The 27,904-nt window shown below is 38.0% G+C and overlaps 2 protein-coding genes across 4 annotated transcripts in view; one reads left to right on the top strand and one right to left on the bottom strand.

Annotated features, from left to right (window-relative positions):
- Window positions 1–902: 902 nt before the first annotated feature.
- PYROXD1 (pyridine nucleotide-disulphide oxidoreductase domain 1) lies at window positions 903–27,539 on the top strand. Of its 3 annotated transcripts, XM_061417688.1 has the most exons (14): window positions 1,016–1,101; window positions 2,154–2,379; window positions 3,932–4,012; window positions 6,387–6,493; window positions 9,124–9,243; window positions 11,707–11,835; window positions 15,495–15,568; window positions 18,903–19,063; window positions 19,774–19,874; window positions 21,147–21,282; window positions 22,158–22,270; window positions 23,133–23,255; window positions 25,176–25,313; window positions 26,836–27,539. In XM_061417688.1, the coding sequence occupies exons 5-14, from the start codon at window positions 9,172–9,174 to the stop codon at window positions 27,082–27,084; spliced, it is 1,296 nt and encodes a 431-aa protein (XP_061273672.1). In that variant the 5' UTR covers window positions 1,016–1,101; window positions 2,154–2,379; window positions 3,932–4,012; window positions 6,387–6,493; window positions 9,124–9,171; the 3' UTR covers window positions 27,085–27,539. The 3 variants fall into 3 exon arrangements, with proteins under 3 accessions (XP_061273670.1, XP_061273672.1, XP_061273671.1); XM_061417687.1 differs by lacking the exon at window positions 6,387–6,493; XM_061417686.1 differs by lacking the exons at window positions 2,154–2,379; window positions 6,387–6,493 and having other exon boundaries at window positions 903–1,101.
- RECQL (RecQ like helicase) overlaps window positions 27,165–27,904 on the bottom strand; it is a 33,092-nt gene continuing 32,352 nt past the window's right edge. The window contains exon 15 of the mRNA XM_061417685.1: window positions 27,165–27,904. Coding sequence (XP_061273669.1) covers window positions 27,752–27,904 — 153 coding nt within the window. The 3' untranslated portion in view covers window positions 27,165–27,751.

Raw genomic sequence — 27,904 nt, 5'->3', positions numbered from 1 at the left:
TAAAAAATTACATTATGAATATTTAATTCAGCCTTTACACTTGCTATTTACTGAAAACTTGGGAAGAATGTTATTTTGCCAACATGATGACCAACTCTATGAGCAAGCGTGCTAAGTCGCTTCAGTCTGCCACCCAGTGGACTGTAGCCCGCCAGTCTTCTCTCCATGGGATTCTCCAGGCAAGAATAGTGGAGTGGGTTGCCCTGTCCTCCAGGGGATCTTCCCAGTCTCTTCTGTCCCTGCATTGGCAGGTGGATACTCTAACACTAGCGCCACCTGGGAAGCCCAGAGCAACTTTCTGCTGCTGCTGCAAGTCGCTTCAGTCGTGTCCGACTCTGTGCGACCCCATAGACGGCAGCCTACCAGGCTCCCCCGTCCCTGGGATTCTCCAGGCAAGAACACTGGAGTGGGTTGCCATTTCTTTCTCCAGGGGATCTTCCCGACCCGGGGATCTTCCCGACCCGGGGATCAAACCCAGGTCTCCCACATTGCAGGCAGACGCTTTAACCTCTGAGCCACCAGGGAAGCCCACTTAAAAACTGAGGGTATACTTAACTTCTGGCAGGAAGGAACAGTAAGAACTTCAGAGCAGTTCATTTATTCGAAGAACGCTCTGACCCTCGAGAACACGGGTTCTCTTGGCAACCCATCTACTTTACTTTGGCTTTTGTTTTATCTTTATAAAATCTACACATAAATGCTACATTCAGCTGTGGTGACAGGAAGGCAAAGCCCTGGAATCGATGAGCTGCCTCTTGGCTTGGGCAAGAAACCACAGCCGATACGCGAAGAGACTAAATATGAGCTCCCCGGGCACCCGTAGCTCAATTTTTCAAAAAGTCCGAGGAATCCGTAGCTCGGCTTCTTAAGAGCGCGGAGGGACTAAGTGTGAGTTCCCAGGCACCCGTAGCGCGGATTCTCAGGAGCATGCGCCGGAAGTGGGCGTCCTGAGCCGCTCCCTCTCCCGGAGTGCAAACATTTCCGGCTTCCCACTGTAGTCCTCAAACCACTAAGAGCATGGAGGCTCCGTGCTCGTCCCCGACGGCGGGGAAGTTCGTGGTGGTCGGCGGTGGCATCGCGGGTGTCACCTGTGCGGAGCAGGTAAGGCGGGAGCGCAAGCGATTTCGTCTCTCCGAGACCCTGGAGGCGCTGGCGTTCGAGGCTCCCTCCCGCCCCCTTTCCCTAGTGTTTCTTCCAGGTTGCTCTCACAATTTCCCTTGTCCCTACCCACCCCTTTCGTCTCCTAGGTATTAGAGGCTCTGTCTTAGCTCTCAGAGGATGTCCTTAGTACCTCGCAGGCTTCGCCTCCGGAGCAGGGACGAGGAATGGCGAGCAGTCGTTAGGGGAAACCCAAAGCCAACTGAACCTGGCTGTGGTCCTGGTGATGCTAGAGCAGATGCGAGGAGAAGAGGGATGGGTTATGACTAGGAAGTACTTGGCCAGAAAATTCCCCCTTCCTTCTTAATGACCTGATTGAATCCAGCTTCCTCATATTGGCCCACGTCCTCAGTGCATCGTAACTAGATTATAAAGAAGTCCTTACGTAAGTTTTGTATACTTTGGATTCCCAAGATAGAAGAGATGTCATCTCCAGTAATGTCTTGTAAAACAGCCGACAAGGGCTTAAGTGAAGCGAGGTGATGCTTTTTTGATTTATAGTACACAATCGGACAACATATATATCTATGGAATATATACATGTAAATGTATTTTACATGAATACATGTATTCCAAAAGGGTCTAGATTATTGTATTGGTAAAAAGTAAATATAAGCAATCGTTGAAGTCATTAGAAATTAGGACGTTTTTTCCCTTAACTTTTAGCCTTTGGATGTGTGTAGATTTCATTTATTCATCAAGTAAACATCTATTATCCAGATACTGTACTAAGGACTGATTAGACTGGTACTAACAGAGCATGGTGCCTCCTTTTTGGAGACTCAAAGCCTACTGAGTAATGTAAATAAATAAGTAAATCATTTCATCACTGTGTTCACTACCTTAGGAGTGCCTGTGGAGTTGGTGAGGAGTGAATTAGGGAAGAAGTGTCCTTTCTCACAGGAGATGTCCCTTTGTGTTAGTACAGTCATATCTCATTTTATTGCCCTTTGATTTATTGTACTTCATATAAATAACTTGTTTACAAATTGAAGGTCTTCAGCAGGCCTGTTGGAGAAGGAAATGGCAACCCACTCCAGTGTTCTTGTCTGGAGAATCCCAGGGACGGGGGAGCCTGGTAGGCTGCCGTCTGTGGGGTCGCACAGAGTCGGACACGACTGAAGCGACTTAGCAGCAGCAGCAGCAGGCCTGTGGAGCAAGCCTTATTGGCACCCTTTTTCCAGCAGCATTTGCTCATTCGTGTCTCTGTGTCCTATTTTGGTAACTACCACAATATTTCAAACTTCTAAATTATTACTCTGTTTTTTATGGTGATCTTTGATCAGTGATTTTCGATGTTACTGTTGCAAAAAAAGATTGCAAAAAGATTAACATTCACTGAAGGCTCAGCTGATAGTTAGCATTTTTATCAGTAAAGTATTTTTTAATTAAGGTATGTACATTTTTTACAACACTTTCAGAACATATTTTTATGCACACTTAGTATTGACAACAATGTGTAGTATAAGCATAACTTTTATATGCACTAAGAAACCAAAGTTCTCATGTGATTCGCTTTATTTACAGTCTTCACTTCATTGCAGTGGTCAGGAACTGAGCCCGCAGTATCTGTTATGCCTGTATAGAGGAATGAGTAAGAGTTTACCAGCTAGACAAGAAAATACAGATATTTCAGAGGGAGGTAGCAGTGTAATCTCAGGTGAAAAAGCATAGAACCATCTGGAAGCAGCAGAACTTAAAGTATATGGTGCTTGGGGAAGGTGACCAGAGATAAAGCCAGGAATATTGGCAGGGACCTGATCATAAAGGATCTTTTAAGTCATGCTAAGAATTTAACAAAAACTTACAAGTAGTCAAATGATTGTGACCAATGGAGTGATATGATCAAATGAAAAATTTTGAAAGATTATTAATTATAGTGTGTTTGGAGCAGAGGAATCTGGTTAATATGAGACTGGAAGGCCAACTCAGAGGTGATAGTAGTAGTATGATAATGGAAGCAGAAAGTGAGGAAATAAATTACAGAATATACATAGGAAAGGAGAGATTGATAATGTCAGATATAAAAAAATTTAAGTAAGGTTGTACAAAAAAGAATAATGGATGTGTAGGTGAATTGAACATGCTCAGTTGGGTGTTTTTTTTTTTAAGGTTTTTACAATAACATTTATTTCTTAAAAGTTAACGTGCATAACAGGAAACCAAAAAGCACAAGCAAAAAACAAAGTCTTTCCTAATCACAAGCAGAGACAGATCAAGATAGATGGAGTTACATAGCTGCAGGGGTTAAGAAAATCCTTTCAGGAAATTTAAAGTGAGCAAGAAAGAGGTTGTAGCTAAGGAAGATGATGAAACATTGGCAGATTAAACCTCAGGATTTGAAAAGACTCTCAGAGTCTATACTGGTTGGGCATTTGGAAGAGTAGGCATGCCAAAGCACTTGGGAAAATTGCTTAAGTTTTAAGTGTTTTATTGGAAGTTTGCTGTGATTTCATTCAGCTTAAGACAAATGAAGTTATTTTGCAATGAAGAGAAGTTGGTTTAACTGTTAATTAGGAAGGTGGTTCCTTCTCATCCTTTTCATGGTAATTGTTAAGAGTGTAGTGTAAATGTATGTTTCATTTTAATCAATATCAGAGTTGAACGCTTCTCACCATTACCCCATAAATATAGCCAAGACCCAGGATAATGGAGACCTTTAAAGGGAGAACAGTCAGTTTTTAGTTTCCTAAGTTTAAATTGCATTATCTGTCTCACCCCTCTATGTACTGATACTTATTTATCATAATTTTCCTTTCTTTTTTTTAATAAGTTGGCAATTAATTTTCCATCAGAAGATATTCTCCTGATAACAGCTTCTCCTGTTATTAAAGCAGTTACAAATTTCAAGCAGGTAAGAACCATCATATAACTTTCTTAGTGTTAATTTTCAAAAACTGCAATAACTCACACAGCAATTAGTGTAATTGTGGTATTTTAATTGTTTAACAAATGCAGTTTTGGTACTCATTTTCAAATCATAGCTCAAAGTTTAGAGTTGTTCACATGAAATACCAAAAGCACCTGGAATGCATTAAATTTCTGGTTGTCTCTCATCTTTTCCTCCCCACTCAGAAGTATGTTTCAGAAAGTTTCTCTTTTGAGGAAGGATGTTATGCGCATCTACATATAAATGCAAATATACATGTATATCTTTATTATAAGTGTGTGTGTATGTACAGGTCAGAAGAACACTATCTCTGAGCCAGGTTTACACTTGCAGATAAGTAATGCTTCCGATGTGTAGTAAGCATCTCAGAACACTTTGTAGTTCCATGAATTTATTTTACACATAACATTATAATAGCAGTCTAAAGAGCATTTGGGTCATAGTATCATGGAAAAGGAGGCGCCAAACATTTTTGATCTTGTACCTCATCTGTTAAAAACTTTTGCACTCATATCTTAATATTATAAACTACATACATGTAATGCTATAGTTCTGTATATTATAGGGCCTATGCAAAAATAAATGAATAAAAGGTGAAAAACATAAATCTTTTCTTCCCGTACTACAATGAAGACTACTCACATAGTCTTTGATTCAGTACAAGTTTTCCCTTATAACAGTCTGACAATGGAATATGTATTTTTTTTTCCTTTTGGCATTTTGTATAGATTTAATCTTGAAATAAAAGTTAAATATTTGATCTTAGGGAGAAAAAACAATCTACCCATCTCCCACAAACACACTTTTCCAATCTTGAAGTGTGTTTTCTAAAAGTTCTTAATAATATTGTCTCTCAGGGAAGGGAAGAGATCAGTATACAGTTAACCTACCCCATTTTCATACATAAATCCCTAAGATTTACATAATCTCCTAAGACCAAGGGTAATTTAAGACCATATGTTGCACTTTATAACCTCCCTACAGATAGGTAAGATATCTTAGTACTTAGGTGTAGCCAAAAGAACTATGTATGGGATTGGGAGGACCAGAGAACAGATTAAACAGGCTTTTAATTTCTAAAAGAAAAAAGCATAAATTCAGTTATAGGCTACAAGTACATTCTTAGAGATGTATAGCTGAGTCTTCCAAGTACAAGTGTTGTACAGTAGAAAGAGAAAACTTGGGTTCTAGGCCTAGCGATTATTTACTGGCTGTGTGGCCTTGACAAATCTCTGTACCTGAGTTGCATCATTAGGATAATATCTTCCTTGCTTACTCAACAGGGTTGTGAGCTTAAGATGTACTAATATATGTGAAAGTGCATTGAAATAGCAAATGTCCTTTTTTTTTTTAAGTGTATAGAAGTCAGAAATTGCATTCCTTTTATCACTTATTGAATACTTAGATTATTTATCATTGTGCTAGGCATCCAGGATATGGAAGTTAAAAGTATAGACCATAAATGAATCAAAAAGTCTCTAATGGTTATCAGTGTGGTTAGAAGAAAGAGTGGTAAAGAGGGACTTGGATAGTTATTCTGTATTATGTATTGTTTATTTGTCTAGTGTTAAGAGAACACATATTCATGACTTGTGTAATTTTTAAAGGAGAAGAGGAATTAATAGTAATTCACATTTATGGAGTACTTATTATGCTGTACTTCTAAATGTTTAAGTGTAGTAATGTATTTAATTCTTAACCCTGTGAAGTAGGTTGTTATCCCTGCATTACAGATGAGATAAATGTGTCACAGTGGGGTTTGGTCAGTTTCCAAGTATATTGTCAGGTTTGAATCCAGACACTTTTGACTGTAGAGCCCACATGGTCAGTTTCTCAGAATGATTATTTTCTACTGGGGCAACAAATATGCAAGAAATAGTTATCATACAATTTGATCATTATCCTGATAGAGGCAAAAAAATGAGGTCATTTACCAATATATTTATATCTATACATACTGAACTTTGTGAAAGAGCGCCAAAGCCTACCTTTGGGAATTAAAGAAGGCTTTACATAGGAAATTGCATTGAAATGAAATTTAAAGAATAAGAAGGTTTTACTGTGTTTGCAAGAGATCAAGTGGAGTTTCAACTAAGAGGAGTAGTCAGTTGTGTCAGATCCTATGGAATGGTGGTTGGAAAGTGGTTATTTCTAGTATAGATCATTGGTGACTTTCAAAGAATTTATGCAATTTTGAGAAATTAATGGGAGGTAATTCTAAAATGACAGCATGAACTTTTCTCTACTGAAAAAGTTGGCTATGAAGGTAGAAAAGATTTAGAATGGCACAACAAGAGGACATGAGGTCTAGCATTAAGTTGAATTTTATTCTTTTAAGGTGGGAACTGCTTGAGCATGTTCACCTGTTGAGATTAAAAAACCAGTGGGGAAGCCTGAAGATGAAGGAAAGCAAAGAATATATAACAAGGAAGGAGCCCTGAGGAGGTGAGAGGTGATGGGATCTGGAGCACAGAGCAGTGGATTGACTTTGAAATAGTGGGAGTGGGTCAAGGAAAGTGGACATGAGCAAAGAAACATCTAGATAGTGGGAAAGTAGTCAGAGTTCTTTGTGGTCTCTGTGTGTAAGGTGATTTGCTGAGAATTAAGAGGATAGAATAAGTTCAGGGAACATTAGAATGATGAGAGTTTGAAAAAGTCACTGAGGGACTGAAGTATGTTACTAAGATGTTATTGCGCTTTTCACTATATTTGCACTGACGGTATAAAAGTAGGGGTAGCTACTTAACCCTGGTAGCCATTGTATTCTTGACTGCCACACAGTTAGTGGGAAAAATAAAAGCCATTTTTAAAAAAATATTACTGTGATTAAATCTTGACTCTTGAGTGTGCATATTTTTAATATTCTATGATATAATATGTATGCATAAAGCATTTCTGCGTATGAAGAGTACAACATTGTCTCAAGGAAAAGCAGTTGTATACTTGCTGAGTTGCAAGATGAACTAGCTACTATGTTCATGGAACATCGCTTTTACCTGAAAGAAAACTGACACCACTGTGGCCATTCATGTTTGGAAAATGAATGAAGTGAGCCTGTCACTTCAAGAAACCAACCAATGGTATTTGTTGCCAATATGACAAAATTAGAGCTTTCAAGCAAAAATTAGATTTTTTTGAAAACTCATTCTTCACTGTGAGCCTTATAGTACTTAGCCTTTTCTCATGAGATTGGTGATAATGATAATGTGATTTTTTAAAAATATTTATTGATATGAAATGTGTCAATATTTGGAAGATCTCTGTAATTTTGAGAACCAGTATTATCTGATGTGTGAAATTACAAGATAGACTTGTAACTATCAAAGTGCAAGATAGACTAATGGATTTCACAGTCCCAATATGAAAAGTTCTTGACATAGTTTCAAATTCTACTTTGCATCTAATCTTTAAGAAACCATCACTTGTTGAGTTTTAGTGTAACATCAAGAAGAATGTACAGTTATCTCAAAGGGCTACATATCTGTGTGAGGCTAACTCTCTTCACGTACTTCAACCAAAACAATGGTGCAATGGTTTAAATGTAGAAGTGTAACTATTTTTTACAAAAAAAAAACAAAACCAACTGAGAAAGCAGCCCTGTTTTACATTTTTGCAAATCTCTTTCATGTCTGGTTTAGTAGAATTTAGCTGGGTATCTGCTTCTGCATTCAAACCACTTCTACATTTAAACCATTGCACCATTGTTTTGGTTGAAGTACATGAAGAGAGTTAGCCTCACACAATGGAGTATTACTCAGCCATTAAAAAGAATACATTTGAATCAGTTCTAATGAGGTGGATGAAACTGAAGCCTATTGTGCAGAGTGAAGTAAGCCAGAAGGAAAAACATAAATACAGTATACTAACGCATATATATGGAATTTAGAAAGATGGTAACAATAACCCGGTGTACGAGACAGCAAAAGAGACACTGATGTATAGAACAGTCTTATGGACTCTGTGGGAGAGGGAGAGGGTGGGAAGATTTGCGAGAATGACATTGAAACATGTAAAATATCATGTAAGAAACGAGTTGCCAGTCCAGGTTCGATGCACGATACTGGATGCTTGGGGCTAGTGCACTGGGACCACCCAGAGGGATGGTATGGGGAGGGAGGAGGGAGGAGGGTTCAGGATGGGGAACACATGTATACCTGTGGTGGATTCATTTTGATATTTGGCAAAACTAATACAATTATGTAAAGATTAAAAATAAAATTTTAAAAAAATAGTTATTTTTCATTAGAAGTGTATCACTTTTATTGGATCTGTTATTGTTACTTTTAATTAAGAAATATTTAAAATTTTTCTCCGTTGCAATTTCTAATGCAACAGATATTGCTAGGTCTAACTCAAAAACACAAAAGCTCATTGGGGTCCTCAATTGGTAAGCCTGTAAAGAGGTCTTGAGACTAAAATGTTTGAGAATTGTTATAGCCAAGCAGCAGGATTTCCAGGCAACATTTGAGGGCAAATACTAGTCTATAACATATGTGGGTCTTCTGTAGCAGACTGGGTTTACAACTAGAGAATGGATGTAATTTGGTCTGTGGTTAGAAGTTTTCAGGGTAATTAATGGTTAAGGATAAGAGAGCAAGAAAGTAAAGGATTTGGAAAAAAGATGAAATGATCCACAGTGGAGTGCTAGTGGGATAGGACAGAAGGTGAGTCCAGGAGGAGGCTGACAATTTTGAAGAACAGGAAAGAAGAGTCCAAAGATTAGCTCACAGTAACGTTAGCTAGTAAATAGAAAGAGAAAGCTGCAAGGATAAAGAAATAGAGAAGCTGTTTGATTAAACTGTACAGAAGTAAGTAGTGTTAGCCTTCGTTTTACAGGCCAGGAGACTAAGGCTCAGTGACTTCCTGACTTGCCCATGAGTGGCAGGACTAGTATTTGCATTTAGGTCTAAAGATATGGAGTCTAGCCTTCTTTCTACTGTGTATATTGCAGCTGGCAGACTTTCCTGTTTTATGAATGGGAAATAAATAGTGTCTAAAAAAAAATGAAAGTATTTTATTATTTAAAATTCTTAAAAAATTTAAGTATGCATTTTTATCTCTTTTGTCTCATATAGGTTTCTAAAGTATTGGAAGAATTTGATGTTGAAGAACAATCAAGTACCATGTTAGAAAATCGCTTTCCCAACATTAAGGTTATAGAATCTGGAGTAAAGCAACTAAAGAGCAAAGAGCATGTACGAGGACTTTTTCTTAATGACATTTGCTGTTGTTGAATCTTGGCGAGAGGGCTCGCCTGCCTTCCTTTGACCCCACCTGTTGCACCACCACCCAAGTCCCTGGCATGTAAATTTTAGTGACATTGATTCCTGTTACTATTAGGAAAATGTACCCTTTTTGTGAGTTTCTTAGGGATATATCATTAGGTTAGCCTTTTAGATTTTACATTTTAAATGAGCATTAACATTTGTATAGTGTTCACTGTATTCTGGGCACTGCATTAAGTGTGGGGTACAGGAGCAGTAATAGCAGAAACCTGCTCCCAGCAACTCTCAATGTAATAGGGAGTACAGACATGCAAGTGTTTAATGTTGAAATATTATCAAAGCTCTGGTATAAAGTGTTTAGGAAGACCTCACAGAGTGAGTAAATACTGAGCTATGTTTTAAAAAGGTGGGCGAAGTAACAGTTCTCCACGTGGGAAAGGACATTCCTGGAAGTGGAGACTGCGTGTTGAGAGACCCAAAGAGAGGAGAAGGGGCATGTGGAGAGAGAGAGGCTGTCAAAGCGGTTGGGGTATGGATAAGGAAAGAATATTGGCCAACTAGGCCAGAGAAGTGAGTAAATAGGATTGTGAAGAACTTTTTATGTCATGCTAATAAACTGAGTTCATTTTATCATCAGTGGATAAATAGTAAAGAGATTCTAAGTGGAAGAAGTGTTGATAAAATATTCTTCTAGGAAGATCTGACAGCAGTGTCAAAGACAACCAGGGTAGAACAAGTAGCTAGTAGCCAGTAACCAAATTAGAAGGTGGTTATAACAGTCCAAAATGATGTAAGGCCCAAGCTAAGGCAGTCTCAAGAAAGCACCTTCTCAGTCTCAGATGTCAGAGAGTCTCAGTGTCATACGATACAGAGTATCTTCACATGAACTTCAGGCAGTAAGATGGGAAGCAGGGTTTGTGGTTGTTTCTCTGAAGCAGCTCAGGTTTGAGTTCTCCCTTAGGGAGAAGGTGTTATGTGTCATGTTTGAAACAAATAACTTGACAGGAAAAAATAAAAGTAAGAAAAAGTACTGAGTTTTATGAGAAAAATTTTACAAATCTGAATCCAAACACCACAGCAATTTCATAATATTTGTAATGGTAACACTTGTTCCATAGAACACCCATGTCAGTGAATCTGCACACTGAGGTAGGCTCAGAAGTATACAAATGAATTGTGAGGGAACTGACGTATTAGGGCACTTGAATGAGTCAGAGTGCCAAATGTGTCCTGTATAATACACATGTCTGCCTTCTGTGATCCATCCTTCATATTCTTTAGTGAGTTAGAAATGATGTGTTTACCTTTTTGTCTCCAAAAATTTAACAGTAGTCGATAAAGAGGTTTCATGTTTGTTTTTATAGTACCTAGGTGCAGATAATTTTTTTAATTTGGTCAGTGCCTATAACTTCCATTAAAATTGTAACCAGATTATCTAAAGGAAGACTTGTATAACATTTCTGTATGATTATTCTCTGTTGGTTTATTGGTTTTATGTTGTATTTGTTATATAGCTGAAGAGTTAAAATATGTAACATATTTCAGTGGGTATGTACTTTGCTATTTGCTAAATTTTATAAATCAAACACAAGGTACAAAGATTAACTCCTAAAACCATTCCAGCAAAGTCTGACATCTCTCATAGTAGCACATGCTTATGTCTGTCTGCTTTCTAAATGCTACTTTTACATGGATACCCATTCAGTATTAAGAAACAAAAACCATGGATCTCTGATATGTATTTTTAGACTCATCTAAATTCACTAATTAAAAATTAATATAGTTAAAGCCAGTACATGCTAGGATTTAAGGTTAACATGCTTTTCACTTACAGAAAAATGTAATCTCCAAATAGCATGATGTTTGCTGGTAATGCAATTGTAATTTGTACTTAAGAGCATAAACACTTTTTCAGCACTTCTGAATTTTTAGATTCAGAAGCTATTGTTACCTCTTCTACCATTAACTATTCCTCTGCACCCATAACAGATATTAAGGTCTGATATGATTATAACCATGAGTCTGCTTATAATGATTCCCTTTGAGATTAGAGTGTTTATCAAGGAAATGTTCATCAGAATGCTCAATTTAAAAATTTCTAAATGTTTAGTCTTTAAGGCCAACATACCTTTCCAGACATGAGATTCTCAAAGTTTTATCCAAAATTTTGGTAATGTACCTTTTCCCCCCCATGAGAAAAGGACTAGTTTTCATCAGATTTCTTAGATGGTTCATGGTTCCGAAGGGATTAGGAATCTCTGAGTTATAGAACACATTCTTGTACTTAGTTAGCTTTGTCATTGCTGTAGCAAAGTATTGAGTGCTTCCAAGAGGAAACCTTAATATATTTTTTGATTTTGCCGTATTGAATGTTTCATAACTGTACTCGTGTATAAATGTTTCTCCTCTCTTCATTCCTGTACGGTTTTACAGTGCGTTTTAACTGAAGATGGCAATCAGCATATTTATAAGAAGCTCTGTCTGTGTGCTGGAGCAAAGCCAAAATTGATATGTGAAGGAAATCCTTATGTGTTAGGAATCCGTGATACAGACAGTGCGCAGGTAACATTTGGGTCACGCGAAAGAAACATGAAGACTTCTTAGACGTTTTCTGCATTTGAATCAAAGTGCTATACTTACAATGTTAATTTCTAACATTGTAGCAGCAGAAGAAACTCTTCATGACTCATAAACCAAAAAGTAGTATAATGTTCTAGTACTGCCAGTTTGAGTTTAGTTTTAGTTGATAATTTAGGGCTTCTCTGTGGCTCAGATGGTAAAGAACCCACCTTCAATACTTGGGACCTGAGATCAATCCCTGGGTCAGGAAGATCTCCTGGAGAAGAGAATGGTTACCCACTTCAGTATCCTTGCCTGGAGAATTCCATGGATAGAGGAGCCTGGCAGACTACAATCCATGGGATTGCAGAGAGTCAGACACTGAGCAACTAACAGTTAATAATTTATCTTGTTTTTATTCATGTTCTTTATGTGTTATCTCAGGTATAATGTCTATGCTGAAGGTTACAACTTACATTCAGTTCAGTGCAGTCCTCAGTCATATCTGACTCTTTGCAGCCCCATGGATTGCAGCATGCCAGGCTTCCCTGTCCATCACCAACTCCCAGAGCTTACTCAAACTCATGTCCATTGAGTCAGTGATGCCATCCAACTATCTCATCCTCTGTCGCCCCCTTCTCCTCTTGCCTTCAATCTTTCCCAGCATCAGGGTCTTTTCCATGTTGTCAGTTCTTCGCATCAGGTGGCCAAAGTATTGGAGTTTCAGCATCAGTTCTTCCAGTGACTATTCAGGATTGATTTCCTTTAGGATTGACTGGTTGGATCTCTTTGCAGTCCAAAAGACTCTCAAGAGTCTTCTCCAACACCACAGTTAAAAAGCATCAATTCTTTGGCACTCAGCTTTCTTTATAGTCCAACTCTCACATCCATACATGACTACTAGAAAAACCATAGCTTTGACTAGACGGACCTTTATTGGCAAAGTAATGTCTCTGCTTTTTAATATGCTGTCTAAGTTGGTCATAGCTTTTCTTCCAAGGAGCAAGCATCTTTTAATTTCATGGCTGCAATCACCATCTGCATTGATTTTGGAGCCCAAAAAATAGTCTCTCACTGTGTCCATTTTTTCCCCATCTATTTGCCATGAAGTGATGGGACCAGATGCCCTGATCTTAGTTTTCTGAATGTTGAGCTTTCAGCCAACTTTTTCACTCTACTCTTTCACTTTCATCAAGAAGCTCTTTAGTTCTTCTTTGCTTTCTGCCATAAGATGACACGCTCTCTGGTGTCATCTGCATATCTGAGGTTATTGATATTTCTCCCAGCAGTCTTGATTCCAGCTTGTGCTTCATCCAGCCTGGCATTTTGCATGGTGTACTCTGCAATAAGGTAAATAAGCACGGTGACAATATATGGCCTTGACATATTCCTTTCCCGATTTGGAACTGGTCTGTTGTTCCATGTACAGTTCTAACTGTTGCTGCTTAACCTGCATACGGATTTCTCAGGAGACAAACCACACGTTATTCTACTCTGATTGGGAATATGTGATTTGTATCCTAAATGATGTAATGATCTTTTTCTCAAAAGGCAAAGCATGTCCAAAACTTACTTCTTAGCAAATAAATTAATATTCAGAAGATCTTTGTGATACAGAATCCTAGAACTGAAAAAGATGCGTGGTTTGTTCTGCTCAGGAACAATGATAAACTATCCCCAAAAGGTGAAATTCTATCTTCAGAACCTTTTGCAACTTCTTTTGGTAATTTATTTCAGAATTCATTGATCCTTATTGCCAAGAACATCTTGATTCCAGTCACAATACTCCTGTCTTACCTCAAGCTCAGTGTTGTTCTGTCCTATGAGGTAGTAATTTTATATTTACATAATAAGATTTCACAGCATATTAAAAAGCAGAGACATTACTTTACCAGCAAAGGTCCATCTAGTCAAAGCTATGGTTTTTCCAGTGGTCATGTATGGATGTGAGAGTTGGACTATAAAGAAAGCTGAGTGCCAAAGAATTGATGCTTTTGAACTATGGTGTTGGGGAAGACTCTTGAGAGTCCCTTGCATTGCAAGGAGATCCAGCCAGTCAACCTTAAAGGAAATCAGTCCTGAATACTCATTGGAAGGACTGATGCTGAAGCTGAACCTCCAATACTTTGGCCACCTGATGTAAAGAACCGGCTCATTGGAAAAGACCCTGATGCTGGGAAAGATTGAAGGCAGGAGGAGAAGGGGACGACAAAGGATGAGATGGTTGGATGGCATCACCAACTCTATGGACATGAGTTTGGGTAAACTCCAGGAATTGGTGATGGACAGGGAGGCCTGACATGCTTCAGTCCATGGGGTCACAGAGTCAGACACGACTGAGTGACTGAACTGAGTAAGATTTCATCGTCTGTAAAATTGATAGCAATTTTTTTAATCTTATTCTTAAATAGGAATTTTAGAGAATACTAGAAGAACTTGATTTTGTTCTTGTGAACATTTGAGGTTCATATTATGAAGGATTGAGTTCATAACTATGTTATGGCAGTCCTTTGTGTACATGAACTCATCAGTCCTCATGAAAATCCTGTGGCAGTCATTACTCCCACTCTACAGAGAGGAAACTGAGATGGGGGGACTAAGCTAACTGCTTCAGCTGTTCAGCTGTCATCCTGAAGCAATGGGACTTTTCTCTACTTCGGAAAGTACCATGAGAATGATTTCTGGGCACTTTTTCTCCAAGCTCATTGTGATCTTTTTTGGTGGGAAATGGGAAGTGGAGGCATCAATTAGCTGTTTTACAGTGGTGATAACATTTCAAAAACAAATACTAGATATTATTATGTGCCTGCTACTCCTAACAACTTTATCTCCATCATCTTGCTGCTGCTACTGCTGCTAAGTCGCTTCAGTCGTGTCCGACTCTGTATGACCCCATAGACGGCAGCCCACCAGGTTCCCCCGTCCCTGGGATTCTCCAGGCAAGAACACTGGAGTGGGTTGCCATTTCCTTCTCCAATGCATGAAAGTGAAAAGTGAAAGTGAAGTCGCTCAGCCGTGTCCGACTCTTAGCGACCCCATGGACTACAGCCTACCAGGCTCCATCCATGAGATTTTCCAGGCAAGAGTACTGGAGTGGGGTGCCATTGCCTTCTACCCTCCATCATCTTACTTAATGCTTAAAAAACTTTGAGATATAGTCACTTCTTACTTTCATTTATAGTTGGGAGGACCTGAAGTGCAGAGAGGTTAAGCAGCTTGCCCAAGGCCACCCAGTTAGTAACTGCTGGAGACAGGGACTCTACAGTCTGTGCTCTGAACCACTGTGCCACTGTGCTCCTCATTTCTGTAAGTTCTGAGTGACTGCAGGGAAAGTGTCGACTGAGGGACTAGAAGGACAGGAAGAATCCTGTATCCAGGATGTAGCTCAGTGTCATGTTGGTAAATTGACTTGGTCCAGTAGTTGGGAATGTAGTAAGCTAAAGGCAGAGCCTTGAGCTGCATTTAAGTGTAATGACATACAAGGCAAAGAAAGCTAGAAGAAGCATTGCTATAAAGGCAATCTGGGGTGAAACACGGAGACAACATTTACTATATTAATCAGGAGGGTACATCCTGGCAGAGAGGGAAAGATTATCGGTAAAGCCTCTTGCTTCAGGCATTGCCCATGCTACAAAACACTTGTCGTTTTCTTTTTGATACAGGAATTTCAGAAACAGCTTACTAAAGCTAAGAGAATAATGATCATAGGGAATGGTGGTATCGCACTCGAATTAGTGTAAGTACATGTTTTTTAATATTATGTAAGGATTGCTCTGTGATTGGTGTTGTTATTGGTAGACGAGAAAATATCTTGTCCTGAAAAAATCAAAGATAAGGATACTTGTTTTTCATGCATTTTCAAGGAGAAAATCCACTTTTTTTTAGCTTTTATGAAATAATTCATAGTTGAGAAGGTTAATTTATGAAACATAAAGAGTTTCAGGAAAGCTTTTGGTCTTACTGGCGACTGGTTAGATTTGACTCATGCATGTGTTCTTGTAAGCATGTACTATATTGAAAAACAGTTTAAATACGTACACCTTTAGAGAGTCCTGCCCATGGTCCCCATAGCTATTTATTGCTTATACCCCATCCTGCTTCTCTCATTTACATTACCCGTCTGGCCGTGGAACCCAAAGTTTGAGAGTTTCTGTTTCAAGATACGTGATACTCCCACGTAACGGGAGTAACTCTTGGTTTCTGGAAGTTTGGGGAATGTGAACACCTTAATATGAAAAACTGTCATCTTAATATGGTGTTTACAGTTTGCAAACCATTAAGCAGTATCCTGCTGTAGCCTCCAGAGCACTGATGCACTTTCCTTGTGATTTTATCTTTCCGCAGATGGCAGACATGGACTAGTCTAAATATTTTTCAGGCCAGAAAGTTGGGTCTGGCTACAAAGAGGACAAATTTATATCCAAATAAGGAATCTGCCAAAACCCTGTTTTTGCTCTCTTTCATTTGTTCCAGCCCTGAGACTAGGTTTTTTGCCTCTTTTTAGAGGATGGTGAATCTCAATGGAAGCCTGTAAGAGTTCTTGGATTGCCTGAGTATGAGCATTGGCAGTCATTAATGTAATTATGAAGTTTGTGGCATTGTATGGAAAAATGCAAAGAAAAAACTAGAGTCAAGACCAAATGGGCCGGAAGAAGAAGGCATAGATTTATTGTAAGAGGGGCTTCAAATCCTTACATACATATGACAGATTTTTCTCTATCAGTTATCACCAAAAGTGGAACTTAATACTATTATAAACATTGAAAAGTTTGCTCACATTCAAAAAGTTTCCAAGTCTCACAATATTTAATCCTATTCTTTATTTAGGTTGGAGTTTGAAGACCATATACTTGGATAAAATTCATAATTTTATATTCAGTAAACTCTGATTGTTTAAGAAAGTGCCCATGTAGTGCTATTCTCTCGGTTTAGATTAACTGAATGATTAGGCTTTTTTGTCTTATTGAAAAATGACATGTCCAGACTCTGATGCTAATACTGATTTCTTCAGTATGCCTTCATTTCAGCTATTATCTGTTTCCAAATGTAGGTTATTCCTTTCTTTTTCAAGCAGACATAGTTTTTCATAATTTCACAAAATGTAATACTTCATTGTTCTCTGGTTTTTTTTTTTTTTTTTAAGTGGTTTTAAAAATGAAAGCAGAATTTCCCCAAAGTGTGATGATACCTTCTTGCTTATGCATCTTTCTGAGGACATAGTTCATAGGATAAGAGGATTAGAGGACATCCTGTGAGGTACAGCACATCCAGGAGTTATTTCTGGTGGTTACTTGTGGCCCACTGGTCAAGCATCAGTATTTTATTTTAAGCTATACTGCTATGTGTTATGTTGCTACATTACTTTAAAATACCAAAAAAAAAAAAAAATTGTGTATAAAATTGGAATATAAAAGTTATGTGTATTCTGCTTTCTGTTTACCAGCAATATTATATGATCTGAGCAGTATGAGATATAGAATGGTCTCCAGATAATCTGAAATTTAGTAACTATTAAGTACTCTGCTGGCATAAGAGAGGAGGAGAAATAAAGGCCCACTGGAGAAGGCAAAGGGCTCCTTTACCATACAACAAAAAGCATGAACATCAGATACACCTGGATCAGATGTACTAAACATTCTTTCTTCTATCATCAGCTTACATGTTTGTTAGCCTTGAAAAATCATATAACCTAACTATATTATGTCACTCTGAGAAATAAAAGTGGTAACACTTTTTACCATAAATTGATGTTAAAAACCAGTGAAATTAACACACTGATTACCATTGCAGTTTCAAATAAAATCCTAGTATAGTTAGGATGACCATATATCCTGTTTGTTCAGGATTGTCCCCATTCATTTGTACCAAAACACGTATTAAGAGCAGATAAACTATAGTGAACTCCAGGGACTTTGTGGAGAGACTATTAAGAAAACCACATTCGCAGTGTCCAAACCTAGATAGAAAACTGCTGAAGCCCAGAAGCTCTTGCTACCTCATGAACATTAATGGAAGGTGTTTTCTATATACCCTGGGCATTCCTTTTTTCCTCTAAGATCCTTCATTTTTCTGTGACCTGGGTCTTTCTTTGGCTAAATGTCTTGGAAATTTCTTAGATGAAAGGAATTCATTGCAGGGTAATCATTTCCTGTACAACAAAGTTAAGATTTTCATTGTAACTCTCTCTTTTTTCTCTGTCCTTCATAATGTGCTTTGAGTACATATTAATAAAATATTTGTTTGCAAAGAATAACTGTCTGAACATTGTAACTATTTGTCATCCATCCTTCCATTACTGATTACACTGTAACTAGATAAACCAGGCATTGCTCACTCCTGGGAACCCTGGGGGACATTCATATATCTGTGTTTAGAAATCGAACACGGAGAAGGCAATGGCACCCCACTCCAGTACTCTTGCCTGGAAAATCCCAGGGACAGGGGAGCCTGGTGGGCTGCCATCTATGGGGTCACACAGAGTCGGACACGACTGAAGCGACGCAGCAGCAGCAGCAGCAGGTGATATTCATTAAAAATTGTATATGCTGTTCAGTGCATATGTGTGCATGCTTTGTCGCTAAGTTGTATCCAACTCTTTGTGACCACATGGATTATAGCCCGCCAGGCTCCTCTGTCTATGGGATTCTCTAGGCAAGAATACTGAATTGCCATTTTCTCCTCCAGGGATTCAGAAGGAAATGGCAACCCACTCCAGTGTTCTTGCCTGGAGAATCCCAGGGGCGGGGGAGCCTGGTGGGCTGCCATCTATGGGGTCGCACAGAGTCGGACACGACTGAAGCAACTTAGCAGCAGCAGCAGCAGCAGCCTCCAGGGATTCAGTGTATATATTTGTCATGTATATGTTCTCTAAATAAACTTTAAATTTCCTTTATTATTCTACTTTAACTCTTATTACCCTGAAACGGTGTTATATTCTGCTTAATAGTCATTCTCAGTTTGCCTTAAAATATTTTCTTTACTCTTGCCCTAAGAGGTAATTGTTATTTATCATACAAAGATTTCTTCTTACACTTTGAAATTGCTCTAAGTAACTTTCATATTCCTTTTAGGTATGAAATTGAAGGCTGTGAAGTAATTTGGGTCATTAAAGATAAAGCAATTGGGAATACTTTCTTCGATGCAGGAGCAGCTGAATTCTTGACTTCAAAGCTCATTGATGAAAAACCAGAGGCTAAAATTGCACAAAAAAGAACCAGATATACAACTGAAGGTAAGTATGGTATGTAGCTCATTCATTCACAAATGAGACTTTACTTTCTAACCATATAGAAAAAGACTATAAGAAAATTTAGCAAAATATTTTGATAGGACTATAGATAATACTTATTTCTATTTCTTTATGTAACTTTTAAGATTATAGACACACACGTATATGTATGTAGGATATATTTTTTATGAAAAATATGTATAACTAAAACTGCAAACTTAAAGTGAATTAAATAAACCAGCCCATCTACATCTGTGCAGGCAGATGCTACAGTTCAACAACACCAAAGTTTATAAAATGCAGTGAGTTTAAAAACAAATACAGTTTTTTAGTTTAAAAGAGCTTTTTTTTTTCTTAAATGTTTGGCTTATAAAATTGAATAAGAATTTTGTAAGTTTGGGTCACACTAAAAATTGACAAATTTTTCAAAATTTAATGTCGGATTTTCTTACTCTTTATATTAACCAGTGATTATAACATCCATGAAGCACTCTATATGTGTTTATACACAACACTCAATTGAAAGATTATCCATTTTGTAGCTGTATATCACAAAAAATTAATGAATAAAATAATATAGATAAGTTTAGTCCTGCTGTATGAATGTGTATATGAGAATTATTACATTACCTAAAAACTTCTGAACGCAAACATAATTCTCTGCCTGACAGTTTTTGTATCCTTTGGATTTTGAACTGAGTTTGTCTCTTCAGGACGGAAAAAGGAAGCACAAGCCAGAGCTAATGCTGGTAACGTAGGCAGTGCCCTGGGGCCTGACTGGCACGAAGGGCTGGATCTTAAAGGAACAAAAGAGGTATGTTTTCAGGTACTGTTTAAACATACCTAAATTCAATTTTAAATTCTTGAACTGTTTGTTAAAGACTGGTTATTAAGCCTGTAGTCAAAGAATTGGCCAAGTCATTTTCCTTCAACTCCATGGTATTAGGAATGGACTCCGGGGCCAGTTGGCACATTTGAACTTTAGAGATAGATCTCCATACACACAGGCTTTAGTAAACACAGCCATCCTATTTTAAATTAATCTTTTCTCAAAGGTCTCTTTGGGTGCAGTCTATTCTAAAGATTATTAGATAGATTCTAAATAAATTACACATTTAATATCCTAATGGCGTAAGCAGATGAATTGCTCTTACTCATTTACTAGATGTTTTAGTTATTTGTGGTTAAAAGGTTATGTATGATATTTAAATATTGTAAGAAATACATATACAGTCTTTATTACTGTGTATGATTTCTTTTCAGCCTTCATTAGGTTGGAGTGGGCCTGGCTTCACAGTATATTAAACTTTGTGATGGAAATCACACAAAATCATTTATTCCTGCACCTTCAGGTCCTACAATTAGTGGTATTTTTAACTTGCAGCTTCAGTTTTAGTTCAGTGAACATTTGTTGAGTATCTCCTACCTAAGGGGCACTTTACTAAGGTTCTGGAATATAACAATCGGGATATGTCAACTTACTTTTTAGTCCGTAACAGTTATAATTTTAAAATATATACAGGGCTTCCCTGTGGCTCAGCAGTAAAGAATCTGCCTGCCAATGCAGGAGACACTGGTTTGATCCCTTATCCAGAAAGATCCCACATGCCGTGAAGCCACTAAGCCTGTGCTCTAAAGCCTAGGAGCCTCAACTACCAAGCCCACGTGCCCTTCAGCCCGTGCTCCACAGCACAAGAAGCCTCTGTAATGAGAAGCCTGTGCCCTGAAACTAGAGCAGCCCCCTCTCACTGCAACTAGAGAAGAGCCTGTGCAGCGACGAAGACCCAGCACAGCCGAAAATAAATAAAAATATATATACATGTAGTTATTGATGAGGCTTCTATTAGAAAGTATGCCCTTTGTGCCACTTGCCAATTCAACTCTTGATCTCTAAATACTAAATGAGTTTCTGCTCACTCTTTCCATACACAAAATTAAGAGGCATATTTGGGAGCATTAAATGTGTTTTCACTTCTACTATAAGAATTTTTTTAAGTTTCTGTAAGGGTATTATAAATTTTTTCTTCATCATCAGTAACCCATCCTTTCTGGAAATATTATGGTGACCAGTACTTCTTTATTTTAGTTTTCTCATAAAATTCACATTGAAACCATGTGTGAAGTAAAGAAAATTTACCTTCAGGAAGAATTTAGAATTTCTGAGAAAAAGTCCTTGACTTTTCCAAGAGACCATCATGATCAGTCAGTTACTACTGATAAAGGTAAGTGATGAAATAAGAAAAAATAATCACTTATTTAAAAAGAAGACAATTTTGCTTTATTGTTATATTTAAACTCCATACTTCCATATAAAATTTAAATGTGAAAAGATAAAACCATAATAATGTAAATTATTTCATTTTCAGTACTTAACTCTTTGCAATTTCTAATAAATTAAGTTTTATAGAGCTTAACATTTTATGCAGGGCTCATTGACCATCATACCCCTATGAGTGAATTAGAGTATTGTAGATCAAGACAAAAAAATAAAAACTAAAAAGCTGATGCTCTTAGAGTTGAAGTGACATCCTCAAAATCAGACAGATTGAAATCTATAAGTTGAAACTAAGGTACAGATCTCCTGAAATTCCTATTCTACATTCCCATGAGAACTACTCTATGAAATATATTCAACTAAACCTCCTATATGAGATATCCCATTGCTCTGAATTCTTTGAATTTTTTCATAGGAAAAGGGATTGTCTGAATGTCAATAATAAGGGAAAACTTTGAAAAATGAGTAACCTACTTGGACTAAACTCCTGATGGAGTATAATTTATTAATAAAGATTTTTAAAGAAATAATTTATAAAGTGATTATCAATTTACTTTGTTAGAATTTGTGTCTAAATTTGAAGGAAAATGTTTAGAATGCCTGCCATAGTTTCGTGATTATACCCAAAATAAGAAGATGGAATTGGTCATATTAAAATTGTTTTAGCAAATGTACCTTGTAAATATTCTTGAGTTACTGTTTTAAAGTCACTTCTTGCCTCGTTTAATTTTTCTTTGTTTTACTCGTCATATTCATATAATGTTACAGGCTGTTGGTGGTGATTACACTTGAGAACAATTTTTTTTTTTTTTTTTTTTTAAGAAATATGGCCTGTATATGTGGAATTGACCAATGAAAAGATATATGGCTGCGATTTCATTGTCAGTGCTACAGGAGTTACACCAAATATAGAACCTTTTCTCTGTGGCAACAATGTAAGGTGAAAATTTTTGTCTCACTGTGAACATTGCTAAAGTATTAATTATTTGTGAAGATCTCTAATTCTCAAGCATGAACATTGTTCATTTGAAGCGTGACACAGAACTGTAATTTAAGATGGCTGAAAACAGTTTAATTTATATTCATGTCTTCATGTTCAGTATTTTTTTACTGTCAAATCCTTAAGCAGTTAACATCCCAGCATTATTTAAGGTGACATAATGCACGCTTTATTTATCTAAATGTTGGTAAGAGACTGAAGTGTATGCTAAGTCACTTTAGTCCTGTCCAGCTCTTTGCGACCACATGGACTGTAGGCTGCCAGGCTTCTCTGTCCCTGCGATTCTCCGGGCAAGACTACTGGAGTGGGTTGCCATGCCCTCCTCCAGGGGATCTTCCCGATCCAGGATCGAACCCGCTTCTCCTACATCTCCTGCATTGGCAGGCGGGTTCTTTGCCATTAGCGCCCCCTTGGAAGTGGGCCTCAGAGACTGATACTTCCTATGAATTCTTAAAAAGTGATTACAGAAACCAGCATGTATTTTTTGCTTTTTAGCATTTGAAGCTTGTAGTAACTGAGGAATATTTTTGTAACTCTGAGTGGGGTGGTCATATGTTGATTGGCAATTTTTGATGTTCTAAGAATTTGAAGTTCCAAGAATGCTATGGGTTCATCTTTAGTAGGAATTTGACTGACTGGAAATTCAGATTAGTTGTCTAAACTTGGCAGCTGTTTCACTTTCCTCACTAAAAGTCAGCATATCAACATGTAGAAATTTGACTTGTTCTTTTACTTCAGAACGAAAAAGTCATGTTTCCTTTTCCTTACCCCACGTGCTTATGAGGAACATTGTTTAGTTTGATGTAGGAGAAGACGGTGGCCTGAAGGTGGATGACCATATGCACACGTCCCTCCCTGACATCTACGCTGCAGGTGATATTTGCACGGCCGCCTGGCATCCCAGCCCTGTCTGGCAGCAGGTAAGCCGGCATACCTGATCACAGGTGTTTATCAGAGAGTCCATCTGAAAATAAAGGAGCTGTCACGAGTAAATGCAGCTTTCTGGTTTTCCAGCTTTTCTACTTCAAGTGGGAAGCTATCAGAGGTTTTTTTGGTCACAAAAACAACAAAACTCTAGAATTTTTCCCTTTTGGTAAGGTATTACATAGTGATGGAATAGACTGGGATGTCTTAATTTTAAAAATTATGACTGATACTTTTTCATGCTCAGATGCTTACCAGCAGTGTCCAGTAGAACTTTCTGTGATGACAGATACATTCTGTACTTTTGCAGTGTCCAGTCAGGTAGCCACTAGCCACCTGTCTACTAAGCACTTGAATTGTGGCTGTGACTGAGGAAGTGAATTCTAATTTTACTTGTAATTAAATAGTTATGTAACTAGTGGCTATGATTTAGGACAGCACAGCTTTAGATTAAAAAAATAGCACACTGAGATTATAAACCATACATTGTTTCTGCTGATCTGTTCCCTGTGGGAATTACTCAAAGGATGTTCCCATGGTGAACAGCCTTCCTCAGCCTAACAACCCCTTCCACCTGGATCTAGATTTCTCCCTGCTGTCACAGTGTTGCCTGCCTCGTGATGGTGGGGCAGAAATCCTAGAGGAAGATACTCTAGACAGTGGCCAGAGCTGGTGTTTTAGGAGGAGGAGCGTCAAAGGTAGATGTTACAGATAAAAGAACCAGTCAACACACTTACCTTGGTAATACTCCAGTAAAAAACAAAAACCACTTACCTTGGTGAAAGACCAGTTCCACTGGTTGGGCTATTATTCATTTAGATTAACTGGGGTGTGAAGTAGTAGAAGAACTAGATGTATTTTTAGAATCAGCTTTATTATTTTTATATATATCAGAGATAGCATCAGCAAGAGGATGATGTCAGCCATATTTCTAAAATGCTTCAAACTAGCTTGCTTTCAGTTTTCTCTACAATGACATCCTATGTTGTTTTTATGGCATATCTGTCGCAAACTCAATTACGAATTGGAGTTGCTATTTTTGTTGTTAACATTTCAGCCCACTAAGGGTTAAAGCTGGGCTTCCCTGGTAGCTCAGCTGGTCAGGAATCTGCCTGCCATGCAGGAGACCCCAGTTCAATTCCTGGGTCTGGAAGATACCCTGGAGAAGGGATAGGCTACCCACTCCAGTATTCTTGCCTGGAGAATCCCCATGGACAGAAGAGCCTGGCGGGCTGCAGTCCATGGCATCAAAAAGAGTCGGACATGACTAAGTGACTAAGCACAGCACAGCAAAAGGGTTGAAGTCAGGGAATATGTAAATTACATCCTTCATGTGCCTCATACTCTAGTATAGGAAAGAAATGTCCTAAAATAAACTGGTGTTTCTTACTTTGAGTGACTCTAATAAACTCATCTCTTAATTTGCATAAGCAGTAATTGTTTCACACAGTCCAAGACACAAACTGAAGGAACTTGGAGGCTAAAATGCATTAGTAACAGTGCAGCAGTATAGTGTCACAGGCCACTTCTGTTGGCCATTCTCTAGTTGTTACTGTGCTCTGTAAGCTGCTTTCTTACTTCACCAGACCTAACCTTGTTTAGAGAGGAGACTGAATTAAAAAAAAAAAACAAACTATCACTTCTTTCAGAAATTCTTAAAGCTCATATCCATGCTTACGGTTATTATTTTTTGCACACAAAAAAGACATTAGTTGCCACACATGAGGGGTAAGAATTATCAAATACCAGAAGCAGTTAGTTAGTGTGACAGTGATCCAGGCAGTTAACCTAACAAGCTAGGTGTAACTGTTCTCGGGGACTGTCATGCACTGTAAGGAATTGTACTAGGTTAAGGTGGTAACACTTTTCAAATAATGATAATGAAAAATTAAATTGCATGACCTTCTTTATTTCAGATGAGGCTGTGGACCCAGGCTAGACAGATGGGATGGTATGCAGCAAAGTGCATGGCCGCAGCTAGTGTAGGAGAGTCCATTGACATGGATTTCAGCTTTGAACTTTTCGCTCATGTAACAAAATTTTTTAACTATAAGGTAAGATAGATAGACAAATATTAACAGTACCTTTCCTGCTTGTTAGTCTTATAACTAATTACAGTCATCTAATTTTCTCATGTGAATAAGAGCTTAATCTGGTTTTAATCACTGTACAAAAAATGACAGATTTCCTCATTTCTTACAAACCCATAACTGGTATTATTGCTGGAGGCTTCCCGGGTGGCTCAGAAGGTAAAGAATCTGCCTACAGTGCAGGAGACCTGTGTTCGATCCCTGGGTTGGGAAGATCCCCTGGAGAAGGGAATGGCAACCCACTCCAGTATTCTTGCCTGGAGAACCCAGGGAGACAGGAGCCTGGTGGGCTACAGTCCTTGGGGTTGCAAAGAGTCGGACACGACTGAAGCACCTAACCGTGGTCTCTAGTCATCTGATAGTCGGACCTACCTTCTCACTGAACTCGTGTAGTTCAGGGGGGAAAACAATCTCTTCCAGATTTGTTCCCTAATAGTACATTTCTGAGTTTTATTTGAAATTCAGTCCTCCTTTGTGAAGGGAACTAACAGCTATTCATACTCAAGAATGAGCAGGTACTACCCCCTACATATTATTTAACCCTCTTTACATCACTCTGGGGCAGGTTTTTTCCTCCTCATTTACTGACAAGGAGAAACATACACATACAAATATATACATAAATTTCAGAGAGATTCAACAATTTGCCCATGAAAGCTCTCAGTTTCTTATTCACCCTTTAAATCATGACTCCAGGCTGATGTAGTCCATGTCCTACATGTTCGTATATTCACTAGGTATTTTTAATGTTCATATACATTGTATGGTCGGAGAAGGCAGTGGCACCCCACTCCAGTACTTTTGCCTGGAAAATCCCATGGGCAGAGAAGCTTGGTAGGCTGCAGTCCATGGGGTCGCTAGAGTCGGACACGACTGAGCGACTTCACTTTCACTTTTTACTTTCATGCACTGGAGAAGGCAATGGCAACCCACTCCAGTGTTCTTGCCTGGAGAATCCCAGGGTCAGGGAAGCCTGGTGGGCTGCCGTCTCTGGGGTCACCCAGAGTCGGACACGACTGAAGCGACTTAGCAGCAGCAGCAGCACACATTGTATGGTAGTGTCATCTGTAGAGTAAATGCATACTGTACAAATGTTTTCTTTGGTTCCTTGTAAATGACACTTTTTTTTAATATTTATTTTAATTGGAGGTTAATTACTTTACAATATTGTATTGGTTTTGCCATACATCAATATGAATCCGCCACAGGTATACACATGTTCGCCATCCTGAACCCCTCTCCCTCCTCCCTCCCTGTACCATCCCTCTGGGTCGTCCCAGTGCACCAGCCCCAAGCAACCAGTATCATGCATCGAACTTGGACTGGCAATTCGTTTCATATATATTATGAAACATATATTATGTTTCATGGCACTTTTAACAGTAAAATTTTGTGATTTCCCATTCTAGGAAAACACAAAATAACTGTGTATTTTGTTTCTTCTTAAGTACTCACTAAAATAACATTTTTCTATTTCTCTATATAGGTTGTATTACTGGGGAAATACAATGCACAGGGCTTGGGTTCAAACCATGAACTCCTGCTGAGGTGTACCAAAGGGCAGGAGTACATCAAAGCCGTCCTGCAGAACGGGCGAATGATGGGCGCTGTCTTAATTGGTGAAACTGACTTAGAAGAAACATTTGAAAATTTAATTTTAAACCAGATGAACCTTTCAGCATATGGAGAAGATCTGCTGGATCCAAATATTGATATAGAAGATTATTTTGACTAAAAAGGGCATTTCAAGAGCTATATCAAGTTCCAAATAAGATTTAAAAAGTCAGAGGATTACACAGATTTATGATGACCAGCTGAAGTTAAAATAATTTATTTATAGGGTTTTTTTTTCTAACACAAAATTGACCACTAATTATGTAAAGATAAGTCTGCAGTATTCATTTCTGTGTTTTCAACTCAGAGACATTCATTTGTGATTTAGCTTTGAAACAAATTAGCTTGTTACCTACTTAACCAACAGTGTGGTGTCTGGTTAACATACCAGAGCCATTCTTTGACCCTGAAAGGCAGGGTGTGGTTTTAAGAAGCTTAAGCCAGTTGTGTGAAAAGAAAAATACAGCTAGCTGTGACAAGGCATAAAGAACTTAACAAAGTTACATGAACTTAATCTCCTATGTATTTTACATTTAAAGGGTTTTACAATAAAGTTAATTTATTTTTCCTGTTTCATACTGTAAATTTATGCAATTCATGATCTCAAGACCTCAGAATGTCTCAAAATTCTCAAGTTTTCAATACTTCAGAGATAAATTCTGAAAATGTAGCTCCATATGTATAAAATATTAATGAAATTGTCTTAAAATTAAACTTCTGATTAACTACAAAACTAACAGTGTATCCATGCATAAGTTATTTTCTTGGAAAATTTAGAAACAGTCATCTCATGCATTATCAATTTTTCTTTTCTTAGCCCCTGTATTCTTACAATCAGGTTGCTGAAGCATGTTTGCAGACCTCTTCAGGAAATTCCTTGGAGTTTTTTCTTCCCTCTTTTTATCAGTTCCTTCAGAATGACAGGTTTGAGGTGATTCAGT

Source organism: Bos javanicus, chromosome 5 (assembly GCF_032452875.1).
Source record: "Bos javanicus breed banteng chromosome 5, ARS-OSU_banteng_1.0, whole genome shotgun sequence".
NCBI lineage: Eukaryota > Metazoa > Chordata > Mammalia > Artiodactyla > Bovidae > Bos > Bos javanicus.
This window is presented reverse-complemented; position numbering and strand designations above follow the sequence as displayed.

Coding starts and splice junctions, on each gene's coding strand:
- PYROXD1 (XM_061417686.1), top strand. CDS start 1,018: ATGGAGGCTCCGTGCTCGTCCCCGACGGCGGGGAAGTTCGTGGTGGTC. Junction 1,102..3,931: donor GTGTCACCTGTGCGGAGCAG/GTAAGGCGGGAG, acceptor TTTTTTAATAAG/TTGGCAATTAATTTTCCATC. Junction 22,271..23,132: donor CTTTTCTCTGTGGCAACAAT/GTAAGGTGAAAA, acceptor AACATTGTTTAG/TTTGATGTAGGAGAAGACGG.